Source organism: Grus americana, chromosome 8 (genome assembly GCF_028858705.1).
Source record: "Grus americana isolate bGruAme1 chromosome 8, bGruAme1.mat, whole genome shotgun sequence".
Lineage (NCBI taxonomy): Eukaryota > Metazoa > Chordata > Aves > Gruiformes > Gruidae > Grus > Grus americana.
The window spans coordinates 8984647-9005180 of record NC_072859.1 but is presented as its reverse complement, the minus strand read 5'-3'; the positions used below and the strand labels follow the sequence as shown (position 1 = coordinate 9005180).

The 20534-nt window shown below is 40.4% G+C and overlaps 1 protein-coding gene across 4 annotated transcripts in view; it reads right to left on the bottom strand.

The window, feature by feature from the left end:
* Positions 1-20534, bottom strand: part of MTA1 (metastasis associated 1) — an 87174-nt gene that overhangs the window by 40294 nt on the left and 26346 nt on the right. For all 4 annotated transcript variants that reach the window (XM_054834180.1, XM_054834177.1, XM_054834179.1 and 1 more), the window contains exons 4-10: positions 16846-16972; positions 16609-16672; positions 10449-10566; positions 8741-8843; positions 5628-5727; positions 3983-4171; positions 2739-2813 (exon numbers count right to left, since the gene is read on the bottom strand). In XM_054834180.1, the coding sequence (XP_054690155.1) occupies positions 2739-2813; positions 3983-4171; positions 5628-5727; positions 8741-8843; positions 10449-10566; positions 16609-16672; positions 16846-16972 (776 nt within the window). The remainder of the gene's footprint in view (positions 1-2738; positions 2814-3982; positions 4172-5627; positions 5728-8740; positions 8844-10448; positions 10567-16608; positions 16673-16845; positions 16973-20534) is intronic.

Below are 20534 nucleotides of genomic sequence, written 5' to 3'. Positions count from 1 at the left end.
CCTCAATGGCAAGAAACAGATGGATTTTGCTTCAGGATTATGGCAGTGCTTTCTCACTCCAAGAAAATCTCAAAGGAAATATAGAAGGACGTACAAAGTTTCCAACTAACTTTTTCATCAAAGCAAGCAATTGGCTGATGACAAAAAACTTCATTATTATGTTACGTAACTCACAGAAATAGACAGTTGAAATGGATGTTTTACATTCATTCAGCCAAAGATTCTACAAGAATGAGCAAGTTATCAATATTTTTTAAAGACAATAACATACAGCCTTGAAATAGAATTTAATCATCCTCTTAGAAGGAGGGCAAGTGAAAGTGAAACAACTTGGGATACACACTTTTCATATCCTTACTCAGCACATTTTCAATACCTTATGTACAAAAATGCCGTTAGCCCCAGAATCATTTTGGTATTAGACTAAGGAAAGAATCCACACAGACAAAACACTATGAAGAAACAGATGGAAAAAGTGGTGAGGGATGTGCTTTGCCAAAGACTTTGCACACATCAAGTAAAATATAAATGTAATACACCATTATTTCAACTACAACTTCCTATGCTTTCTTTGTGGTTATATATAGATAGCTCTCTCAGGCTTTTTATAAATGTTTAATAGTATTATTTGCTTGTACAAGCTAGGAATTTGAGATGAGGTCTTCGGCTCAGTTCAGACTTAATTGATGAGATATCTCTGTACCACAATTTCTACCTGTTCTGCTTAAACTCATACTATCTCCTAAATATAGAGCCTCTAACTGGAAGTTTTCCCCAAATCCCACTCTCTGGTACACTGCTGGGCAGCACATGTAAGGTACAGTACAACCATGATAGAAAACTGCATAGGAACATAACAAAGCAGTACGAGAAACTGTAGGTTTGTTGGGTTTTTTAATTGCTGCAAGAACAAATCAAAGTCCTTCACGTAACTCTCCCCTCTGCAATTTTGTCTATGTAATAAGAAAGTTCAAGAAAGTGGAAAAAGCAAAAGAACTTAACCACTTTCTAAGCAAGGCACAGTTTCTCCAGTTGTTTTGCCTTCCTAGAACACAGGCCTGGAAGCAAACACCTGGGAGACTATTCCAATCTGCCTCCTACAGTATCCAAGAGTGAACACCGCAGAAACAGCTTCCTACCGCTTGTTCCCACCACTACCTTTGTTACATATCTCAAGACAGGCAGAAACAGAGCTTCATCGCTGCAAATGTATTGTGGACTTTCTAAGCAGTATAGAGATGCTTTTTGGTTTAATCTTTCCCAAGAATTCCTACTATTGTTTGCTGTTCTGACTGCACAGGAGTGACATTTTCATGCAACAGTCTAAGGTTCTAGTTTTCACTGACTGATAAAATAACTTTCCTCACTTTTTCTGATACCTACCATATTGCTAGATGGATTTCTATCACTAAAAGAAGTGAGACGAGATAAAAAGATGCAGGCAAGAAGATAAATGAATTCCTCTCAGTGCAAATACTGAGCATAGTACAAGCCAAGTACACTCAGCTATCATCTCCTCAACAGCTGTAGTAAGACAGTACAGCAGCACTTACTACATCAACAATACACACAGTTCAATGGGGAAAGAAAGACTATGACCTCATTTCTCCAGCACCTTTTTTCCCCCACCACGCCAGCTTCCATCATAATCTCACTTTCCTACCACCCATTTCCTTATCGGAAGGAAAAGTGTCAATCAAATAATGAACTTGGGGAAATACTGGAATGAGGATGCAGTTAATTTTAAAAAAAAATAATAATACAGAATTAATGCAAAAAAAGGTTCTCATTTGTCCTGAGGATCCCTCTGCAATTTAAACAGTGTTTCGATCAGAAAGTTAAGAGGTAAAAATCACATTACAGACCAAGGTGCCCAAACATAGCACATGTCAAATATTGGTCAATGCCTCAGGCATCTAAGTCTTTATCCCAGGCTGAACTTCCAATGAAGCAAGTTAAGGCAGGATATTTTTATAACTCCACTTTTTCTAATACTTCAAATAGATGCCTAAACATAATACTGATAATTATAATGAAAAATCCATTATATATTTCTCCCTTCTTTTAATTAATTTTCCCATTGAATATTACAAGTAGTTTTCAGCAACTGATACTCTGCAACATTTTGCACGCTGCTTGCACTGTACTTTAAGGGACCAAGCAGCCTTCATATTTAAACAAGTAGAGATAAAAATGATTGTAAACACTAGTCAAAGTTGATTCTCAAGTATAACGAGTCTGGGAATTTGAGCCATCAACGCTTCCCAGACAAACACTTTACTCGCAGTGCTTACACGGGGGAGCCTCCATGCATCTGCAAAGTCGTGGGCAGGCAGAGGTGGAGAATTAGCACGGGTGCCTGTTGTACAGCAACTGCCCGCCCCCCCATAAAAAGTCAAAAGTTAAGTTAATGCTGGCCTTGAATTCTACAGGCAGAAATTAACTGTATTCCCTTCCTCAAACCACTGAAATCCAAATCAGGCATTTGAATGAAAGCTCCAAACAAATAAAGTAGCAGCAAACATGGAAAGAGAGCACAAATGCAAATGCTATATGTTTTTATCTATGGAAAAGCTTTTGAGTTTAGTGATGAGAGATTATTTGGTGCTTCAGATCATTACAGAACTCACCTATTGGAAAGGCTGAACCCCATGAGGGAGAATAAAGCAACAATGCTTGGGTTCAAAGGCAAGAAAAACATCTTGTTAGAATGAAAGAGGTGTTTCTGACTCTCTTACCTGCTGAACATATCTGTCTGTAGTTTTCCACATATAGTAATATTCTATTATGCTTGTTAAGGACTTCCACGGGAGCTAGGGACATAAAGAAAAAGCAGCAGTCATTGCATGGAGCTGGCACACAGCCTCACTGAAATTCACAGGATTGCTTTGACAGACAGCTTATAGCAAAGTCTTGCGACTACTAACCCTCCTAACAAAAAAAACCCCACCAAAAAACAAAAAACCCAAAAACAGTCAGTGTCTGAATCTCTTAAGGGCACTAGATGCGCATGGGACCTGTGTTAAATTAAATGCCCTTACAAAAAATAGTGCTTTCAGTGTAGAAGTAGAGCAGGTTACACGTAAATGTTCATGCCACATTGGCTCCCCAGTAAACCATTCAAGAGAGGCACAATGTGGAAGGGAGCCCACTGGCTCAGACTCTGCTTGAGCAGCAAACTCAGGCAAGAGCCGCAACTACAATATCACTGTTCTGATTAGCCTGGCTTCTATGGAGCTGGGCCATTTAAAAAAAAAAAAAAAGAAAGAAAAGAAAAAAGTAGTAACTACTAACAGAATTGTGCCCTGCCAGCTCTGTTCTCTGCATGAGAAGCACGAGGATTTCAGCAGGACCACAGAGAGTGTTGTGCTGTTTCCAGGTCCCTCTGTCTAAAAGATTAGAGCACGGGACAAGCAACAGTGAACAAGCAACTACTTGTTTTGTTCCAGAGGACTCAAACAGCAATACAGTGAAACTTGGCTCTCTTCACAGCGCTCCATTCAATCTGCAGGCTGAGCACCTAGGGTGGAGCTTTGGCCAAACTACAGGACGCTTCCCTTGGATGCCCAAGATTCATTTTTAAAACTTTCAAATGCCCTTTCTGAAATCGCATTATAGAAGTGACTAAATTGTCACATTTCAGAAGGCCCAGTACTTATTCTCCTTCAAACACAAATTAATCTACAGCACTGAGGCTGTCACAACACTTTCCTAAATCCTCCCTCAGCTGTAGTGGAGCAGATGATTTTAAATTAGCGTCTCTAAAGGAAAAGCTATCATCTGTGATTTGAAATTCTGACTGTACAACAGGCTGTCATCAGTATGAGGTCTGCCTTTCCCCAATTTACAGCAAGACACATGCTCCAGTTCAAAGCCCTCTTCTTCAACACCAAGAAAAACACCACAGTTTAGACAAGCTGTAAACCAGCTCTGCCACTGATCAGAACTGGTTGCCATGCAGGCCCTCATTTTATATACTTACAAAATCTTGCTGAATGTCAGTGAAATCTTTTCCATATTTTTCTAGTGCTTCCTCAAAGAGGTTTGCCTCTGAAGCAGACCACTCCTCCATCTCATCTCTGCACAGGACTGGCCCACCTTGTGGCACAAGCGCAGAGATTGCCTTGGAAATGTCATAGACATTTTTGTGCAAAGTGTCCATAGCATGGAACTACGTTGTTGTAAAAGAGAAAGATAAATGTTAGGACAAGCATCTATGGGGAAAAAACGCTTAACAGTGAAACAGCAATAACAAAAATTCTGCATCAAGATTTGAGGGTGCAGTATTCTATACCTAACGCAAAGTCAGTAAAAACTTGTTCCAATCTCAGACTCACTGTAATTGTCAGTGTACGAGTCTAACGTTCACTAACAATAGCGGAGTTTGTGGAACATGAGCCCTTGCACATCAATAATTCTCACTTAGCTACTCACCAGCACCACCACTGTAGCACTACTGGTAAGAAAAAGCACAGGACAGAGACCCACTCACCCCAGGACTCAGCAGCCCTGTAGGTACCATCCACAGATGGGGCATGAAGACAGAGGTTGGAGGGCACGTTTTCTAATAAACTTAGCCATGCTCTTTCTTTGTCAAATAATCCACAAAAATTGCATATAAGAAAAATATTTAAGAGCAACAAGACAACATACAGTCCCCTGCAAAGGCCAGAAATCCCCCAAAAGATGCAAGTCACGTCACACATCATGGCCAAGTAGGAAAAAAGAATTACTCCCAGGAGCAATTACTCCTCAGCAAGCTGAGCTACGACTGTCTACAACTTGTGATTTACAAGGGCTGAGAACATGTTACGAGGGAGGAATTTGTATTAGTAAATGAAAGCTTGGCTTTATTTCCAAATTTCTGTAGTTTTAATCATGATGTTATTTGCCTTTCATCATGCCAGTTTTGTGCACGTGCATAATTAATCTAGTGTTCTATCCTAGAATTTGTTCTATATACGATTTCACATTATTTCAGTTATGAGGTGAGGCTTTGATAAGAGTTCTCTGGAGACTTCATAAATTTTATTAAAATTTTCATTAAACTTTCTCTAGCATAGAAGGTCAAGTTATCCCTTTCCTCTATCTACTCAGAATCATTTATGATTATAAAATATTAACAATGTCACCACTCCTCAGGTACTCTAAAATGGAGCTCGACAGAAGAGAATAACTGGATCAACTGAAATTTCTTATCTGACCACAAGTTCTTCCGCCAGATAATCTTGCCCAGGGATGCCAGTGACAGCCTGGTGTTGGGGAAGTGATGAGGAGTGGTATTCTGGCATTATATTACTGCAGACAGGCAGATAATCATTTGCATTCTTGTCAAGACAGCTACTAAGCCCATGCAAGCGATGGGCTGTGAAGCATGTCATCAAAACATTTTAATAAAACAAAACAAAAAACATCTCAGAATTATCCATGACGGATCATAGGAGGCACAAGGCCAGAAAAAGTTACGTCATATGTAAATAAAGGGTTCCTTTACAAAGACAGGATCTGCTTCACAGCAGGCCACAATTACAATCCATCTGCCCCTCTATCCTTGCCAACTGTTACTGCTGAGGTGAATATTTTGCATCTCTCAAAAAAAAAACTTAAGGTCCTCTTCAAAATCTTACCAGCGTGATGTCCCTAGAGGCTGCTGCAGCACTCATGTGCAAACTTGGCTGTCTGACAGAACTACTGCAATCTAGTGCTCGGGCAAACGTACCAACAGACCTGAAAGAAATTAAACAGAGCATTAACTTTGCATGCAAAACAAGCATAAATATAAACGCCCAACCAAGACTTTTGAGATCAGCAGACTCCATTTCTCAGTAACAAGATTACATGGTTTGGCACTAGTTCTGAGCCAGAGACCGTTCTCTTCAGATGTGGTTTGTTATTATGAATGCTTTACTCAGTTCATATGACCAAAGAGACTTAGGCATAAGGAGGGGAAACAGTGAAAGACTCAAGGATCACAAATGGGGAGTTCTGAACTACTCTCTTACCCCTTATCTCCCAACAGACTTAAGCTTTAACAGAAACTGAGCACAAGCAAGCTTTATGAATCGCAAAAGTCTCTTCCACAACAGCAAGTGCAGTGCTGCGTTGTCCAAAGGTACAAAGACAGATGCCAAGATCAGACAGAAAACATGCAGTAATGCAAGCTTTTTCTAAAAGTTTCAGTAAAACTAAAACCAGTATTTTACAACTTAATATTGCACAATACTTATCTATTATATAGCTTGCATAAGAATACGGCAATTCTCAAATACTTCCCAGTGCCAGCCATTCCTGCATCTGAGGCCGCAATCCCCATGCTCCTCATTTTATCCCTAAATACATTAGTTGGAGAAACCTTTAACAGGAACATTCGTTCCAGCAATTCCTACTCCCCTCGCTGCTCGCTACACCACATGGGTGAAATGGTTGTGGCTCCTGTACAGTGAACTGGAGCCAAACTCTTCTGAGCAACTACAACAACAAAAAAAGATGGTTTGGGTTTTTCTTCCCTACACTCAGATCACTTCCCCAAACTAGTTGAGCACACAGAAAAACAAACTACTGCCAAGCAGTGCAGGAGCAGGAAAGGTAAATGCTTAAGCAGTAGTTGTCATCAAATATCTAGTTTTGGCCAAAATCCAAAACAGCCTCCCCCACCCAAGTTTCAGTGGCGATTCACACTTCTCCCTCTCCCCAGCCTCCCCGTCACTCTCTCCATCCCTGTTTCACAACTCCCCCGTCCCCATCTTTAGCTGAACTGATACTTCTTGTGTGTGTGTGGCATCTAATTATAAACTGGATCACTTTGCTGATTCTGGACAGAAGCAATTTTTATACTGATCTTTTCAGTGATTCTTGTCACAGCGCACACCTTCAAGCGGCTGCATTGGCAAACCCAGTGGGCAGCAGTGAACAACCAAAAAGAACTACTAAAACCAGCTTCGCCAACAAAAGCCCACTCAAGGTGCCACAAACCAGCTCTGCAGTCACTCTAAACCAACCCACGTGCAAACCCCTGCCTGACGGGGCACTTCTAACCCTCTCGCTTCCTGCTGGGTCTTCCTGACACCAACACCAGAGCACTGTGTGGCTGAGTGGCAATTTGAACCAATCCTGCTGAACATTAACCCAGAAAACAAAGTTCTTAGCTTTTCAGTGGTGTCTCCACTGGTGGAAGTAGTGGATACTACTTCACTTGATTAGAAGCAACTGTGAAACCGCAGCCTTGTCAAGAAGGGCCCCATAAGAAGCAGGAATACCCTTTGCTGGAGATAGCCCAGCTCTGCCCATCACTCCATCTGCTTGTTCCGCATTGCTGGTGGAGATTGTCCTCACCCCACTTTCATCCACTTCCCTACGTCCATCTGATCAAGTAGAATTAATCTGTTGCACATAAATCACTTAGTTCAGCCAGTTTGACTTTACTGTTTGCACAAGTCAAGGGAAACAGCAATATATCGTGTAACCAGCCCAGTGAAACTTCCTCAATTATCTTTTTCCCCCTCCCCAGTTATTCCCCTGAGCTTGAATCATTCAGCATGTTGAATGATGTTTGACAAATGCACTCTCGTTGCATCACCCAAAAGCTTCCATTCAAAACTAGAGGACCCCGTCCAGATTCTTACACACAAGCTCTAGCACTGCCTCTCTGGGGAGCGTCCCATGAACTCACCCCACAATGGGCACAGCAATGCCGCACTCAGGAAAGTTCAGGAGGAAATTCAAAGCATGATAACTCAAGGGGAGAAAAAAAATCAAGAACCAAAAGGTTGACAGAACCACGGCCCAATTCCACAGAGTGTCTGAAACACAGGCATCACTCACTTTTCCAGGACTAAAGCCCATGGCTGAAGCAGACAGCCTTGTGAGTCAAGGTCCACATCTATCAGATACCATGGCCAACGAGCAGAACTCTCAAGATTAGCAAACCAAATACTACTAGCAGCTTGTAATTTTACACACCCCTTTCCCCCATGATAATTTGCTCCACTGACTAAAAACATCAAAAGGTCCAACTATCCATCTACTCACACCACTTTCCTCCCACACAGTCCTACAAACTTACCTAAAAGACAGAATTTGCAGAGTATTACCTTTTTTTCTTTATTTTTTTCAAATTATTCAGTCACTAGTTGCTATAAAAGCCTAAAATTTAGTATAGGCTTCTGTTCATATAAATGAATACCAATGAAAAAGTTCAAGAACATTTTAAGAAGCAAAAGTGGATCAACAAAGATTGCTTTGGGCTTAAATAAAAACCACGCATTTTGCCATCTGTACAGATCTGCAGGATTTTACTTTATCATGCCTATCTATTGGAATCTAGGCATTAGAAAGCATCCACACTTTATTAGACTTCTCAGCAAACTACCAATGGATGATAAAATGTCACTAGATTTGAAAATGGGAGAAAATGGACAGAATAACGAACTGTCAAGAATATACTTCGCTAAGCCTTCTGCATGCTGGCCAAAGAATTTGAAAAACCTCACCAATTACAGGACAGTTTTTACGTGCCATTTGCTTTTCTTTCATAAAAGTGATTAACTATAAGTTGTAAATCTGAGTAGCTGTTTCCTAAAGTCGTGCAATTCCCAGGAAGGCATGTAAATGTCTGTAATTTCAAAATGGAGCAGATATATCAAGCAACCAAATACTAGTAAAGCAAAAAGAACATAAAGTTACTCGGAAAAGAAGAGTTATTAAACTTTACTTATTCAAGGAAGAGGTAAAATGCTCTTACCGTGCTACCACCAGGAACTGGTCTATCTGCTTGTCTACTAGCGGGTTAAAGGCTTCCCAAACCTTTGTTTCAAGTTTTGATTGATCTCTTCCATCATCCTCACCTGGTTGAAAAACAAATTAGAAATGCTTGGTATGGCCATTTTAAAATAAACAAGTGTTCTAGGTTTTTTTTCATCTCACAATAATTTAACTGCTAACCCATCTCAGTTACTGTGCCTAACAGGTCACTGTGAAAGTTTAATTCACTCATTTGTCTGTAACAATTCCAGCTTGACAGACACAGCAACATAACTCATCCAAATTGAGTGATCAGATTTTGAAGAATCAGTTTCAAGGGACACATGTAATGGGAAACAGAGTGCATCCTCCTCCAAACAAGACAGTCTCTCTTCAGCCCCTCTCCCCAGCTTCTTTCTCCTTTATCTTGCAGCAGTTCCAGGAAAACAGGCACACTCCCAGCTGCTCTGAGCAGGCAAAAAGTAGCTGGTTCAACTTGCATCAGCCACTTTCTAAGGGGGAAATCATGACATCAGACTCTCTTGCTTTTATTTTCCTGACTCTACACAAACCAAAATACCCTGAAAATATCCAGGAGCTACTGAGACTTTTTCTTCTTTTTTTTTTTTTTCTCCCTTTAAAACATCTGGAGATTATCCTTCTCTGAAGCCCTGTGTTGGCCTGCTGAAGGAAGAGAATGCCTTTCAAATTAGTTCATCCTTGCTTAGGAGGCTTGCCCAGCTGCTGAATGAATACCAGTTTCATACACAAATTAAACAAGAGTCCTGACCAAATTTGTTTGCCCGTTCTAACACGAGGCTAACAGTACCAGCAAAGCTCCTAAGCAAAGACAGAAGCATCTCACTGCTTTCACATCTCTGCCCCCACAGTCTGGAGAAGGTCTTTCCAACACAGGTCACAACCCCTGCTCTCTTAGAGGAAGCATAACGACAGACCTTTCCCTGGGCACTAACATGGCTCTTGGAAAGATGCCAATATTCCCCATACCTCCATTTTTCGACCCATTTCTGGATCTCTAGGGTAGTGCAAAGACAAATCTAAACTTAGTCGCTATTTGGTAATAGTATCGGTTACTGCTACTACTGTCTTCTCCTTGGGCCAGGCTCCTTGTGGTCCTACCCTTTGGTGATACAGTGGGGGCAGGCTGAGGTCTCAACACATTCAGGCCAGCAAATTCTTCCTCCTGCCTGTTCTGCAGGTGAGAAGCCAAGGCTGGCAGCCAACGCTTGGCATGGGGAGAGGGCTCCGAAAAAAAGGCACCCAGCAATAACAGGCAAATTGATGAGGGGAAACATCATTTAACTGGCAGTAATTTGGGAGGGGCTCTTATAGGGAAGTGAGGCTTGATTAAAAACACAAAAGGCTTTACAGACACGATGGAAATTTGTGCTTCCCATGGAAATTCTGAAGTCTCTTAACAAAAAGAGTGCAAGCTGTGACAGAGCCAATTAATTCAATTTGTTTCAACAACTTTTATGATTTGGACAAACACCCACTTAGAGACTGGTTTGAGACATAACTAACCGCATTCACTGGGCAACAGCTTCAGTCACCAACAAACCAGTCCGTGGTTGTACACGTGACCTGGCAGCGAAACCTCCACCTCCCACATCTGTGCAGGGTGCACACATGAAAGTGGCCTCATTCAACATGGCCTCTTGAAAATTTAAATAAACTATGGAAATTACCCTCTTTTAGTAAGTCTGTTATATCTGCCTGGTATCTGTTTCCGACTCGAATCTCTCCTTTATCAGCAAGTAGGGTCTTTTGTTGAGGATCGTATACTAGCGAATAAAAGAAGAAATCCTAAAAATAAAACAAGAGCAAAAAAGTAAACAGTATTATTAGCTTTTAGCTTAGCAAGCTTTTACATTTTTAAGTTTGGTTTTACTACCTATATACAGAATTTAAAATTGGGTGAACAAACACTGAATGAACCACCAGTTTTAAAACCCTATGTTAAATGCTACCACTTTCTTCTATGTTAGAAGTGCAACAGCTCTCCTCAAAAGCAGCCATTCCCTTAATACAGTCTTTGAAGTTGAAGTGAACAAAGCTCCTCTTGCACAAACAAGGCTCAAGAAGGGCCAGGAGATAACTTAGTAGTATCAGCTGTTTCAGAACACAAAATTGCACTTTCCCATATACCATGATAGCAGTACTAGATGCTAGTGACTTAATCCGCACAGAAACATTGGTACAAACTGAAGTGTAAACTTCAGAGAGAGTGTTACAGCTATACAAACAAAACACCCCACAGAGACATGAAGCCCCAGACAACCTCTGTGGCCTTTGCTGGACTTGCTCCAGTATGTCAACATCTGTCTCATGCTGGGAGGCCTGAAGCCGGGCACAGCATCCCAGAAGTGATGCACAAGTGATGAGCTGAGGGGATGAATCCATGAATCCCTTCCCTCCATCTGCTCACTACACTGCTGCTAATATAGACCAGGATGTGCTCGGCTTCCCTTCTCACAGGGATGCACTGCTGACCAACTTCTTATCTGCCACCATCAAAGTTTAAATCACCATGTTTCCTTCTGCTCATTATTGGGAGGTGGGTGGCAGATTTGGCAGCAGCAACAACCGCACAGTATAAGTAATTAAACTTTTCTGCATGGGTAAGTACTTAGTTATAGCTACTGAGTCACATATCAGAGATCAGGTATGCTCGCTCCATCAAAGTATAGTGTGAGATATGAGGCAGGAAGAGGTCTGGTAGGACATGAAATAACAGACCTTTTGTAATCTCTGTCCAGAACACCACCGTCACCAGGAAAAAGAGGTGTTTCTGAACAGAAACGCAGGATGTGTGATGTGCCGTTTTTCACATCTCAGGTTTCTGGCTCATTTTCCCGTTCCTCTCATTTCTGTGTCAATAGCAAGCACCCTGTTTAAGTACATCTTATTTCATGCTCACCTCATTTTCCCTTTCCCTATATTTGTATGTGTCAATAGCATGCAACAAAAATTAGGACAAAACCAGCATCAGTTTCAAGCCCTGTTCATCTTCACAAAGAGGTGGCAAGGAAAAAGATAGTCCCCCAATCTGTCATGCAAAGCCCAGAAAAGGAATAATCGCTCTGAGTTTCCCCAATAACATGACAAAAATTCTGTGGGCTAGGGCTTCAAGGGTACATATTAGTTCTGTTCCCCAGCCCCGTGCATTACAGACATTAATCTAAGACTGATGCCATAGAGGTAAGGTCTCCTGTGTTTTCTTTACATGTGTAATGAATCCAGCATCCAGTTACGGAATTTAAGTGTTAAACATGGTAGCTCTATATTTTCTGCTCCAATTTTAATAAAAATCAGCATTTTCTCCAGGAAGAGATCGACATCTATGGAAAGGAAGAAAAAAGCCAAGAAAACCAGGCAAACCTGCTTTGCTACCTAAGAAAGCTACTGCATAAAAAGGTATCATCTATACAGCACAGCACAAGAGGCAAGACAGGAACTCATACCCATCTCCTCCAGCAGAAAACATGCCATTTCCCCACCGTGAAAGCATGAACTCCAAAGGCAGGAACAATCTCACGTTATGTTGTGATAACAGGATAAAAGCCATAGCTAACACTTTGGTAAAATGCTGCTCCAACACCCAAGGAGGAACCTTGAACCCAAGGGAACGGCATGAAGCTGCAACAGGGGAAGTTTAGGTTGGATATCGGGAAAAGGTTCTTCACTGAGAGGGTGGTCAGGCACTAGAACAGGCTCCCCAGGGAAGTGGTCACAGCACTGAGCTTGACTGAGTTCAAGAAGTGTCTGGACAATGCTCTCAGTCATATGCTGTGATTCGGCTGGTCCTGTGTGGAGCCAGGAGTTGGACTTGATGATCCTTATGGGTCCCTTCCAAATCAGGATATTCTATGATTCTATGAACACCCAGCCAAGTCAACTGGAAGGGCTGTGGTTGGGTTTGGGGTGGGGGGATTCAGCTGCATCCTAAGTGAATGACATTTTTGACAGGACTGACTCCTACTCCCACAGGCACCAGAGCCAATTTACATCACCCTACCAACAGAAGGGAGCCTCAGAGTATATGAAAACTCATTTATATTATAGCTGTGTAAATAAATCTGTGTCTCTTGCTCCCTGACATAAACAAAGTTCAAGATACTACAATATTTTGAGGATGCATTGTTGCATAAATAAAACATAGGAAAATGTTTTTGTCTCACAAGCTTCCATGTTATAGATATAGTGTTTTATTTTTTCCAGCTCCAAAATACCTAGCTGTAGGACAAAGTATATGCAATGCAACATTAATGCTTTTCATGCACACTGCCCAGCAAATACACAAACCAAACACTGTAGTATAACAACACAGTGGGCCCCAAGGAAGGCCAATTCTACAGGTGATTTCTTAACACAGTCTCTCTTGGCCAGGGAAAGTCAGTCATCATGGAAGGGGTTTCTCCCATGGTACGGGACTGTTAGATGCCCTACTGCTTCTCTTTTATAGATTATCACTATGAATTTTCTCTACAAAATAAAATCCATCCTTCTCTACCACTCTCAGGCCAACTTTTATGTCTTCTCCAGTTTTGTCTCGGATCAAGCAGGTTCAATGAAAGAACTAAAAGCCTCAGCAGAGAAAATTGGAAGTTTAGATGCTTAAGTGTGAATACAAGACAGACTGTAATCCCCAGAGGTAACGCAACACCACTACCATCTTTGTCCATAGAAACATGAAATTCAGCTCGTGCAAAGTGAGTGACATTTCTGAAAACACTAATAATAAATGTCAGTTTAGTACCAATGCAAACTATAGTCTAAGGAACACAGCAGATCCTTGTATACTCTGAAGCGCATGTGAAGTCTTGATCATCACTATGCGATAAGAATGATTTTTCAGAAGGGTTTCAAAAGAAGAGTGACATTCACAACAAAATAACATGGCTCTTCAAAATCCTCCGTGTTTATTTTAGCTGTCAAAACAATGTATGTTGAGTTTTAGCAGTGAAGAAAAACAAAGGTTTTCTCTTTTAATTTCAGATCCCAGAAAACATCCAACATTTTTGGAAAAATTAAAATGACCTGCCAAGAGTTAAAATTAAACCATGACTTTCTACTTCTCCAACGTGTTATACAGACACATATGCTCAGAGCTTCCCTACCCAAACCCCTAAACTACCCGTAGCCACAGCCAAGAACCAAAGCCACTAAAAAACTACAGAAGAACTGGAAAAAGAAAAAAGGCTCAAAGTGAAAGTACAGTACTAAAATAGCAGTTAGTTCATTACAGCTTGCAAACTTACTTTCATGAAGTCAGCCTGGGTGAAAGGGGGGGAATATATTTTAACTATATGGCATTTTATTTTTTGGGGGGGGGGTGTACCAAGATGTCAGACATCTACCCAGCAGGCAAAATTCGCACAAGCCTCTGGATATATCTTAGCAGAGCAGTAAAATACATGGTACATATAAAATAGTTTCCTGCAGAACAAGGAAATCTAATGCTTTTGCCATAACTGGCTGTGTCCTTCTCATGAGCTCCCTGGGAATTCAGTATCCACAGGAAATTCAGGTTTTCCAGTTGCTTTTTTTCTTCTTCTTCCTATTCCTCGCTCCTGTTCCAAACCCAATTTTGCCAGTAAAAAGTCACTGCTGGTCCCCATTCGGCTCCCCCTCAATGTAACAGAGCCTCCTGGGGAAGATGACAGAGAGAGGGTGGAAGGAGGAAAACAGAGATAACACAAATGTAATTTTGCTATGCTTACTATCTTCCTAAAATACTCTGTTTGCATGTTTTACCTCCTTTGAGGCAGACAGTCTTCAGCTGAAAACCTACTTTCAGTGGTCATAACATACAAGAAATCAAATGACAGATTCCCTTGAACTGCTTAGGCTTTGTTGACAGAAGCCATGTTAAAAACAAACAAACAAAACTCAAAACATTTTGAAAGCAAAGAACAGATTAAAAACAAGGGAGGGGAAAAAGAAGAAACAGTTCAAAACAATACCATCCAGTGCTAGGAATTCACCAAGCAACAACTATCTCCTTTTCTTAATCTCTTTTCCCTCCACCCAAGCACATTTCTGTTCCTGAGCTTTTAATTTCTTTACCATCTGTCCAAGTTAGCACAGTATTTTGCTGTGGTGCAAACTAAGTGACAGGATACATTCAGGGAACTCTCTTATTCTGTGAAATCTCTAGGTGCCTGCTCAGTTTTAAAAATAACCTGCATCACTCATCTTGCATTTTGAGAGTTCAAAAGGATGAAAAAGAAATATCTTTTTAGTCCTACATCTGCAACTGAGCTGTTGCATGATTAGAGAAAGCCAGTTCCCTTCTCTGTCTCAATGCACCTATCTGTAACATCAGTGATAATAAAAGTGCGTTGGGAGCAATCAAGAACAAATACTACTTAAAAGCTGGGTACTAGTAAATCTAAATTAATTTCAGTTTGATTAACTTTTGCTTTCAAATTGGCATATCCTAGGCTGCTAGCTGGTAACAAGCATTTCTGAATACAACGGCCCTTGTTTGATGCGCTGCCATTTGGCAGCCCTGAGCAGACTCGACGTGTTTTTGGTTTCGCATTCCAAAGAGAAACACAACTATTTAATCCCTGTGCTTTGTTTAAAATTCTCTTAAACTAGAGTATCAGATTAGAATTAATCTTATGCTTAAATAAATACTAAAGAAAGCTTAAGAAGCATTTTAAAAAAAAAAAAAGCCCAAGACTACAGAATGCTCCTTGCAAAAAATGACCTGTTTTCTCCTTGTTTCTTAAAGGCTGGTAATGACCATTACCCTACTGGTTTTAATTACAAGATTTCCTCTCTCATATAACATTTTCATGTTTAAAATGCAAATGTAATGCTTGCAGATGTATTCAAATAATAACACACTAAAATTGTTTGCTAATCTCCCAAAGTAAAGTTTCCAGATTGTCAAATTCCAAGAGTGTCTAACCCAGCTGGCAACCAGAGGTCTAGCCACAATTAAAGGTATATAAATATATTTAAAAGAAGTACAATTGTAGCTTTAAAAATCCCAAAACATCTGAAAAAGTAAACCCCAAGATTTATATTCTGAATGGTGATTAACAGTGCAACACAATTCCATTTCAAGTGTTCAGTTTGAGGTACCTTTTAATAGCCAGATTGTGAAAATTTCTGCAGGACTCAGACTGACAAGTAGTTTTTCAAGGACCTAAGTGTCTGTGGTGACATATGAAGACTACAGGTAAACAACGGTGAACTCAAAAAACTGGGACCTAAGCTCCTCAGAAATCTAAGGAGAGATCAAGCTTAAACCATATTAACATAAATCTGTAAGATTTCAGGATAAAGCAAATATATCTTTCCATCCCTGGAAGTGTTTAAGACCAGGTTGGATGAGGCTTTGGGCAACGTGGTCTAGGAGAGGGTGTCCCTGCCCGCAGCAGGGGGGTTGGAACTAGATGATCTTTAAGGTCCCTTCCAACCCTAACCATTCTATGATTCTATGATTCTAGATAGAAATACAGCTTGCTGGCTTTCTCTCTTTTCACATTTACTTCATCTTCCACCCTGTCTTGCCCAGGGCATGAGCCTCCAGGTTTGAACTTTCAGACTGCCGGGCTGATGAGCAAGTAGGGCTCTTTCCAGGAGAGGCAGCTTACTGTCACAAGGATGTAAACAGTAGCTCTGGCCTCTAAATCCACAAAGTTTTACATCAGAACGAAAATTGTATGGAGCTTCATACAAAGCCTAAAGCTTCCCACAGTCAAAGCCCATACAGTATGTGTAGAAATGAAAGAATGACCTTATTTTTAGAAAACTTGTGAAAAGCCACCACCCCTAAATTGTGCCAGAATAAACTGTTCAAGCTTGACAATTCACAAAATGGGTTCATACCTCCCGTTCCAGATACGATTTAAGGGATTCTGTCTCGTTTAACAGAGTAACGCTGCATTTGCCTCTAAAAAGAAAGAAACACATTATATGAAAAAATCTTAAATGCTCACGTGATTTACAAGATGGTATTACTGAAGCTGTACACAGAATTTAATCTTATATTGAAGAATATTTGAATAATAACGATGGTGCCACTTTGTTTTTGAACAAAAAGCACTGGAAGAAAGCAGTCATTACCTAATGTGTGTGGCTGGCAGAGATTCCAGCTGTCGCGAGAGAAACAACTCACGATGTCGTAGCTGATGCTTCTGTTTTTCTGGTAAATCAACCATTTCTGGATTTTCCATCTCTTCTTCCATTTCTCCTAGTTATAAAGAGACAAAATTGATCATCAAGAACAGAGCAAGTATTGATTCTGGGCCAATCAGGATGAGCTGTTCTAAAATCTTTGCTAAATAATACATATTATTTAGATGAAATCTAATTTCATCTGAATCCTCACATTTCAGCCAACTGAACAATTAGATAATTAGTATAGATCCTATGAAGAATTGTTATTTATTCACCACTGCGATCAAAGCATTCCAGGTACACACAAGGTCACACTGGCTCTCCAAGCTGAAAGCCACACAAATCTGCTACCAACAGACAGGCTCTGAAGAAAGCGGCTCTTGGAGACCATCACTGCACCGTTGGCTTCATCGGGAAGGAGCTGACGCATGATGAGCGAGGTAGTAAAAGCAAAGTCTGCCCTTTCTGCCAGGCATCAGCTATCTTAGACCCTTACTCCTCTTTCAGGATATCACAGACTGTCCCATCCTGACTTCAACAGCTTCTGCTGGAAATGCCCACTGAAAACATTAGTTTGTTTATTTAGTGTATTTTAGTTTCTTCACTAGATTACAGTCACAAGATTAACTGGAATGTAACCAAGTGCCTGAGGCCTGTCTTGTAACCAGCCCTACCACATCACACTCATTCAACTGTTGGCAACACTGCTGCATTTCAAAATCTTGCTTTATTCTGCAGTCAGGATCCACCATCTCTGGCTTTGAGCTACCCAATCTCCATCCAACCAGTTTTTAAATGAATGCCAAAGTAAATATATGAAATCACATCCACACCGATACACAACCGATCCAAAACATCTCTAGGCATCGTTTTTGTAAGAAATAAATTATTAGTATGTTTTGTGCTCATTAGCAAGTATCCTGTCAATTATGCAAGATAAACCTGCAGAAAGCAAAATACTCCAAGAAAGCCGCAAAGCTTCTCTGCGATGAAGGACCGCGACAGAAAATATCACTTTTTCCTTCCCTGCAAAATTAAGGCAGTTACTGTATTTTCCAAAACCACGAGAAAAGTTTCCCAGACTGTAGCAGAATAAGCTGTAAAGTCTCATACATGAATAGTAAAACTCTAATTTTATGGCAGCAGTACTCTTTTAAAGAGTAGACTTACGCCTGCAGCTTAATTCAACAGTTGTTGCCAAGAAACATTTTTAGTCAGAAACACATACAGGCACAGTTATGATTGATACACTCTTTAAGATTAGTTAACTATAATCCTCATTATCTCAAAAGAAAGCAAACAGAAAGGAGAGATCTCCATTTTATAAAATACTAAAATTGCATTTAGTTTTAAATAGGTTACCATTATGCCAAAGGGGGTGACAAAAAATTATGTACCCTTCAGGTTCCCCACAATTTATCACTGTTTTACTGTTCTGGAAAAAAGATTTGTGGTTTATATGCCCCTCAGGTAAGCTGCTCCAGCAAGGAAGGAAAAAAAATAGTAGCATAATTAAACCAGACTGCAACACAGAATAGCTCTTGCACCATATGAGCTGTTAAGCATACAGCATCATGCACTTATATTTTGATATTTTCCTAGTAACTAGAACACCAAATTTACATTTGTGCCACTGTTTCATGGTTCTGCAACTTACTTACTGAAGTGGATTCTGTTTTAGTTGAAAATTAATATTGTGGCTGCTGACCTACACTATAAATACACCAGCAGCAATCCACAAACAAGTCAGCAAGTTCCAAGCTAGCTTGCCTAAAAACGGAAGGATGCACAAATGAAAAGGCAGTTATGCCTGCACTTACAACAGTTTTTGGAGAATGAGAGGAGTGCACTGTATAATGCAGGAAAAATACTGTAAGAAGCAACCTAAAATACTCAGTATCTTCAGCATATTTAATAGCCTAGAGCTTTTAAAAATTATTTTTTTTAAAAAAATATATTTAACCACCATGTGCCAATCAAATCTACAAAGTGAAACCACCCAGTACAACGAAGCTCATCTCGGGAACCGCATCCCTTTAGCTAGGCTCGTCTTCCAACTAGTGTTTTATTTATGTGTCTAGCTCTTGTAATAAAATAAGGAAGGTGGGAAGCACATATTTTCTTCTTATGCCAGCTCTGCTATGCACAGCCTTTCAAAATAAAAAGGCATATTTTAAAAAACCCCAGACATTTCTACAGGTAACAAACAACTCCCCTCTCTCCACAGCTGTAAAATTGTCATCATTCCTAAAGACAGAGGTAGGAATATTCCAAGAAATAATAAACAAACAAATCTACTCAAGTATCTTCCCTCCTTTTCCGCAGCCATGATTTAGTACCGAAGAGAATGAACCTGGCAAATGCATTTGGAACCAAGGGAAGGAGGAGAGAATACACAGCTGGATCCAGCACAGGAACCCCTCTGTCTCCCTGAAGTCATGCAAAAGCAGTTTGACAAAAACCGTAACTAATACCACCTCATCACCTGTGCGCAGAAGGCAAAGGCTTAAAGTCAGACTGTAAACCACAACAGGGGCTGGCCCAGCCTCAGGTTCCAGGACAAGCCTGACACATCTGCGCTTCACCCTCCTATAGCTGAAGCACTCAAGCTCTAAGCAAGGCAGACTTCATCCTTGAGAATGGTGGCCCCTGAGAATTAAGGACCATAGTCTTTAAAAATATCCAAAAAACCCCATATGTTTTTAGATACATAAAAAAATGAAAAATCTTTTCAGAAAGACTAGCCTGCATTTATGACAGTACTACAGAATAAGTGGTATGAGAATACAGTAGGTGCAGTATATTGGGACTTCAGTGCTCTCATAAAGCCTTACTTCAAAATTAATCTCTCAGCTTGATAGATGTGCTCATGCAGATTTAAAACTAAACATTTAGTCTTAATACAAACAGTAATCTATCAGCTATGCAGAAGTAGCCAGTGGAATGCTGCAAAGAGTGTATTAGATTAAGTATTATTTGATATTTGATGACAGAATCATTAATAGCACATTAACAAAGCTTGAAGACTTATATTGGGGGAAAAAAGGCAGATTGGACACAAACAGAAAGACTCTGGTGAAAGCTAACATATATGAGGAAAAATAATTAGAAAGAGTAAACTTTGACTTGGCAGGAGAAACCCAAGAGGCAGTAATTGTAATTTAAAATGGCTGGGTGTGTGAGATGCAAAATTAAACATCAATATTTGCTAGACACTATAAAGAATAGCAATTTGCTATAGATCATATTGGGCTCTCTACAACGTCAGAGGTGGAAAGCACCAGCCCTTTCTCTGCATGCTGGGTGTTGTACAAGTAGCTACACAGCAGAATTCAGAAATGCACAAAGGCAAACAATACAGACATTAGGTTAGAGAGCACACTCGGATGTCCACCTTGGGAGACAGCCTTTGGTAACAGAAGAATTAGAATCATAGGATGGTTTGGGTTGGAAGGGACCTTTAAAGGTCATCTAGTCCAACCCCCTGCAGTAAGCAGGGACATCTTCAACTAGATCAGGTTGCTCAGAGCCCTGTCCAGCCTGACGTTGAATGTTTCCAGGCATGGGGCATCCACAGCTTCTCTGGGCAACCTGTTCCAGTGTTTCACCACCCTCATCGTAAAATATTTCTTCCT